Genomic DNA, 6,469 nt, shown 5'->3' with positions numbered 1-6,469 from the left:
AAAAAAAAAAGAGCACGAAATCTAAGCTTTTGGACTTACAGAAGCAACTTGGTTAAGTTTTGTGCGGACATTCTGCAGCAGCTCGGACAGGGTACCTTCCCACTTGTAGAATTCCAGCTCTTTCTTGTTCAGAATCTTGTCAGCAATCTGACATGAATAGAGGGCATGATTACTAGGTTAAATGACACTCCCTCCGTCCCAAAATATAGAGTATTTAACCAAAAACTATCACATTTCATGGAAACGTGACAGAAAACTATCACTTTACGATTTTGTGCGAAAAACTATCACTTTTGTTTTAATCCGTAGCAAAAAACTACCAAGTCTCGAAACCGGCCGCTTCGCCCGCGCTAAGCATCAAACTGACCAGCCGGTCCCAAGTTTCAGGTGCCACGGTGGCCAACCGACGCCCGCCGCGCGTTAACGGCCGTTAACGGCGCATCCGCGGCCGGAAACAGCGTCGTCAGAGGATCAGCATCAAATGGCCGGTCCCACGGTTTGGTGCATTGAACGCAAACCGACAGCCGCCGTTTCCGATCGTGGGCGCGCCGTTAACGGCTGTTAACGCGTGGCGGGCGTCGGTTGACCACCATGGCACCTGAAACGTGGGACCGGCTGGTCAGTTTGGTGTTTAGCGCGGGCAAAGCGACCGGTTTCGAGACTTGGTAGTTTTTTGCCACGGATTAGGACAAAAGTGGTAGTTTTCCGCACAAAATCGTAAAGTGGTAGTTTTCTGTCACGTTTCCGTGAAATGTGATAGTTTTTGGTTAAATACTTCAAAATATAAGAACATTTTTGACATTTTTGACACTAGCATAGTGTCAAAAACATTCTTATATTTTGGAACGGAGGGAGTATTCATCAATGGAGGAACAGGTAACTCTCGCTCACACCACACTGACAGAATACAGTCTGCCATGATGCCCTGATTTGCATTGGATAAGTAAATATAAGGATTCATGCCACAACGAAATGGCCAGCTATAGAATGAATGTAGAACTATTTACATAGCAGAAGAACGAGATATGAAACAGATCCGTATATAAAGTGACCCTCAACGGAGTGCATAAAGTAATAGCATGCATACTATCTTCTTTTGGAATTTGAATCAGCAAAACAAGAAGATTGAGAAGAACCAGTGCCAACAACACATTGTTAACAACAACATGGGAAGCCATTCAAACACACACACTATTTTACATCACATGAACGTTTTGGTATAAGGTTTTGTGCTGAAAAGTGGTACCTTTTTGCCGGTCAGTCGACCTCCAGCAGATTGACCAAAGTACATATTATAGAAGTGACAGAAAAATGCTTGCTGGTCCTTCTCAGACAACTCTTCCAGATAAGAAGCATATTTAGTGTCTGAAGCAGATGGTTCTGGAATTGTGTGACCCTGTTCGCTGAACCATTTCAGATCTTTCTTCAGTGCCTCTGATCTCTCTAACCCAGTATTCTGAAACTCCGCATCTGATAGGCATAGATAACTAGAATGTCAATCAGCAGCATCTAGCTAACAATGATGAAAGAAATGTTCCAGCTCTTACGGCAGGAAAAGGTAGGTAATCTGTCACATAACCACTATGAGATTCCAGTAATTACGCCATTTATTGTTCTATAAGCAGAAATCGAGCCAGCTCGGCTCGACTCGCTAAAGCTCGTTTCGTTAACGAGCTAACTCGACTCGACTCGTTACTAAAACAAGCTCGAATCCAAGATTGGCTCGACTCGTACAACTTGCGAGCTGGCTCGTTTAGCTTGTTAAGCTCGTTAATGATATGAACATAAAAGCTTACGAATATGATCAAAATGATTACTTGGGAATTTAAAATGTACATATTAAACATGTACAATGTTCACAAACAATTGTAATCATGTGCCAACTTAACTTACAATTGTCAGTACCATCAAGTCAGTACCATGTACATGACCATTGACCACAACCAATTGTACATGACCACAATCATCAGCAAGTTAGTAACATATACATGACCAAATAATTGTAATTTCCTCGAACGTCTAGGCGTTGTGTTGTGCACCTGGGACGCAGGGTGCTTCGCTGATCTTTTGTACTGAGCCTAACGAGTTACATGAGTACTCGTGAGATCGGCTCGTTTAACTCGTTCTATAAACGATCTTAAACCAAAGCTTGGCTCGACTCGTTATTCTTCGAGTTCGAATTGATTCGAGTTGAGTCACGAGCTACTCGTTTAGTTCGCGAGCATCGAGCTTTTTTTCCAGCTCTAAGCAGAATAAACAAAGTACATGCATTGAGTTAAACTTTCCAGTTCCAACTACGGCGTTTCCTCATCTTGCTCCTTTTAGCTCCAGCTTGGTAAATTTTCTTGCAGCTTTTCAATCATTCATCTTATTGTCTCGTGCTTACCATCTCATGCTAATTCTTTTTCCATGCTTGTAGGTTCACCCATCGGTTGGATCCAACAATGTGCCGCTCAACCCCGGTTCTTCTAAAAATCTGCAAGAAAGCCCAGTGACGCCTACTACGGTTCTCAGCCTCCGCCTCAGCACCACACTTCGAATATTAGGAGGGCACTGTGACTCCAGGCGAGTTCTCCTAGTGTTGTGCTACTCATGCTTGTGGGTCTTTAATCCATAGATAGCAATCTTTAATAATTTGGGAAATTTTGGAACTTATGAATTATTCATATTGCTATTGTGCAAACCATATGACTACACTTGTCAAAATTTAGAAGTTGTCAAAATCATGTGAGTACACGGTAAAAATCATGTGACCGTTCTCCTATGTTTAGTCTTTTAACTTGTACGAATTTCAACTTGCAAAAAAATCATGTTTAGTCTTTTAATTTGTACATATTTGGAACTTGTGGAAATCAGGTGGGCACACTTGTAAAATTCTATAACTTGTCAAAATCTATAATTGTATAATTCATACATTTGCTTTCATATTTGTAGTATCGCATCATGGACGCCTTCGTCTTTGTGTAGTACTTGTGTTTGATGGATTTGTGATCTTCATGTTTCATGGACAAGTGATTTCAACTTGTTTGATGAATTTGTACATGTTTGGGTACTTTGGAACTCGATGGACTACTTGTGCTTTGGAACTTGATGGATTTGTGCTAGATATGTGTGTGCTCTATATATGTTTCTGCTTCTTTTCAGAATGGTAGAATATATTTATTGTGCTGAATTGCAGGGATTTGAAACAAAACAGCTAAAAAATAAAAATAAAACTGGGGCCTTGACCGAGTGTTACACTCAGTCAAGGTGCCACATGGCAGAATCTAGTAGCATCTGGGCGCCTCTCTGACAAAATGGTCAGGCCGGCAATAGTTGTCGAGTGTATTCCGAAATACTCGGCAAAATTTTCACAAAATACACTCGGCAAATAGTCCAGAACCGCCGTGTATTTTGAAAATACACACTGTAAAGTTTTTGAATATTTGTCGTGTGTTTTCTGTAATACACTCAGCAATGTTTTTGAAACTTTGTTGTGTATTTCAAAAATACACTCGGCAATCTTTTGGAACTTTGCAGTGTATCGTCTTAAACACTCAGCAAATATGATGTCACGATGTCACTCCATTAGCGTCGACCGGCCGTCAAGGGTGCTTTTTTGCAGAGAGATGCAGAAAGACACTAGGCAAAGACTTTGCCGAGTTCTGGGCTTTATAGACTCGGGAAATGTTCTTTGTCGACAATATTTTTACCGTGTCCTATTTGCCGAGTGTAACAGTCGGCAAAGTTTTTGCCGAGTTTTATTTTGGGTTTACAGATCGAGTCTTTTTGATACTCGGCAAAGGTGCCAAATCCGGTAGTGCATGATACATAAGGGTTTCTGCTAAGTATGTCAACACAAATAGGGAGACGGAGGTTGCACTGCAAACAGTGATGTAAAAGAAGCCAGCCATCTAGCCCTGGCTATGCGCCACCGTGCCGCCAGCATAGTGCCTAGCGCTATTTAGAGCACTGATTTTCAAAGATCAATTTGCAAAAAGGCATTGAAAGCCATCAATGAAAAAAAGTCTTCAATTATCATTCTAAATGCAGAGGCCGGGGTAATCCTCTTTTTCGAAAAAAGAAAAAAAACATTCTAGATGGAGAGACTTCACATGCACGAGTAAGATGGCAAATATAGCTTCCAACATGTTTGCCAGGTAGAGGAAAACCCACTATAGCAATACGTACCGTTACATGTGAAGCAAACAAATACACCACATCCATATCACAAGCAAATGTGAATAAAAATGCACCAGTTCCAAATAATTTTAGTTGATAATGACTTGATATATGAACACTGTCACTAGAAAATGTTGATGAGATTATTCAAACTGGAAAGTGTGAAAAATTGAAGCGAAGTGTTTCCCCTGGAGCATTTTAGATACAAAATATTGTCGAATCACCAAGGAATTGAACATGCCTCTTCGCAACAGGTGAGAACCTACCTACGTTTTATTAAATTTGTGCGGATCCAATCTTAATTCTGAAGTACATCTCATCACAGGTTTATAATAGCAAAAAAAACCACACAACATTCTGTTGAACATTCAGTGTAATACCTGGTTTTACAACAAATTAGGCGTGTATTATCTCGAAAGCATCCGCAATAATCATGGCTTAAAATCTTTGAACACCTTAATTTGGATTAGTAGCCCATGATTAGTATTAGGATATCATATTTTTCGCAAACATTATCAGAAATGGCAAAAATAATTGCCTGTCTCTGAATCCTGGCTCTTGGTCTGTACATTCGATTTTAGTTTAGCAGAAAGAAGTATGAATGGATTATTGTGACCAAAATAAACTGTAGCACGAAATCTCTACCCGCCACACACTAGAGGAGGCAAAAAAATTGACTGGCAGAGCTAATTACACAAAACCAGACGGAAGGACGGGTTTGCTGTGACTCACACCATGGGACGGCGGCGCGGTCGACGATGTTCTCGAGCGTCTGGAAGATGAGCTTGCTGTCGACGAGGAAGCGCAGGTAGGCCGCAAGGTTAGGCTCCAGCTCGTTCAGTGACGGTCCCTCAAGCTCCTTCTCCCCTTCGCTGGCCTGGTCCTTGGTGTGCATCCGCATCGCCGCAGCCCTCATCTCCTCCACGAAGGTCTTACCGGCCCCTTCGTCCCCTCTCGCCGCTGCCGCCGCTGCGACCATCCTCCTCCGCTGGGAATGAATTTGCACAGAAATCCCCGGCACACAGCGCGCCCCCAACGACACTGACAGGCCGCTGCTGTTCATCCCAGCGGCGGAAACGGAGATAGATACGCGCGGAGAGGAGGCAAGAGTTGCTGCTGCGAGCGCCATGGAGTCGACGATGGCGAAAGGGAAGTGCGGGGGTTGGTGGCGAGATACTGCCGCGGGTGCCATGGGAGCGGCTTCACTTATAGCGCTTGGGTATCGTGCCAGCTGGGAAGGCGAGTCGACGTTGGAACCTGAGCACATGGAGGAGCACGACACAGATTCTTTGACTTGCAAGAGCAAAATCAGATAAGACTTTGGCGATTCTCAGCCATTAGATTTAACATCTGCGGTTCACGGGAACAAAACAGTACAATGACAGTGTTTTTCCACGGTGCTTTTGCTAGTACAATTTGTATCACAATGCACAGTGCACTCCAGTTTTAATCCCCGCATCTACACGTACGCTCCCAGCCGCGAGGATTTCTCCTTGTTCGAAGGATTGAAAGGACGATCCCTTCGCCGGTATATATCCACGCATACTGTATTTGAATCCATCAGCGTTCCACCGTCCAGAGAGCATTGCGTTAATGGCGAGAGTAGAACAGCCTTCCAACCTATGGTGGAGAACTCTTGGAGAGGTATTGGGCAGCCCTAGACGGTCCTAGCTAGAACTTGCTTGTATGCCTTGTGCGTGAATACCATTCGCTGACAGTGTTTTTATCGGTAACACGACAGTGCGAGGAAAGAGTTAAGAACCTTAGATGCTGGCTTGGACTTAAACATTGTATTGTGCATGATAGTAAAGGCAAAGGAGCGGTATAGCATTGTTTTGGGATAAGGCATTGAAATAAAAATGCTCTCATATGGTGTGAGATACATCGATGTCACTATCCGTGATGATCCCCATCGTCCGAAGTGGCGAGGAACTTTTGTGTATGGGGAGCCTAGAAGTCAAGATAGACACTTTATGTGGAGTTTGCTAAGGAGGATTAAACCGAATGTTGGCATACCTTGGCTCATGATCAGTGACTTCAACGAATGTATGTGGCAACATAAGCATTTTTCTTCAGCTCGAAGATCAGAAAGTAAGATGGCAAATTTTAGCGAGCTTTTGTCTTAGTGTGATCATGATTTTTGTTGTGGAATACTACCTAGCATAATCTCAATATGGCATGAATATTAAGACACGAGTGATTCAAGACAATAGTCTATCATATTTTACATAAAAAACATCAATACTCAGGAATACCAACAAACAATCATGTCTTTCAAAATAGCAATGCTAAAGGACACTATCCCTAC

General features: G+C 42.7%; 1 protein-coding gene across 1 annotated transcript in view; it reads right to left on the bottom strand.

Annotated features, from left to right (window-relative positions):
- Positions 1-5,369, bottom strand: part of LOC119352281 (heme oxygenase 1, chloroplastic-like) — a 5,820-nt gene extending 451 nt beyond the window's left edge. The window contains exons 1-3 of the mRNA XM_037618968.1: positions 4,894-5,369; positions 1,247-1,470; positions 40-147 (exon numbers count right to left, since the gene is read on the bottom strand). Of these exons, the coding sequence (XP_037474865.1) occupies positions 40-147; positions 1,247-1,470; positions 4,894-5,353 (792 nt within the window). The 5' untranslated portion in view covers positions 5,354-5,369. The remainder of the gene's footprint in view (positions 1-39; positions 148-1,246; positions 1,471-4,893) is intronic.
- Positions 5,370-6,469: the final 1,100 nt, after the last annotated feature.

Source organism: Triticum dicoccoides, chromosome 2A (genome assembly GCF_002162155.2).
Source record: "Triticum dicoccoides isolate Atlit2015 ecotype Zavitan chromosome 2A, WEW_v2.0, whole genome shotgun sequence".
NCBI classification, from domain to species: domain Eukaryota; kingdom Viridiplantae; phylum Streptophyta; class Magnoliopsida; order Poales; family Poaceae; genus Triticum; species Triticum dicoccoides.
The sequence above is the reverse complement of the archived record's forward strand: the minus strand, read 5'-3'. Positions and strand labels throughout refer to the sequence as shown.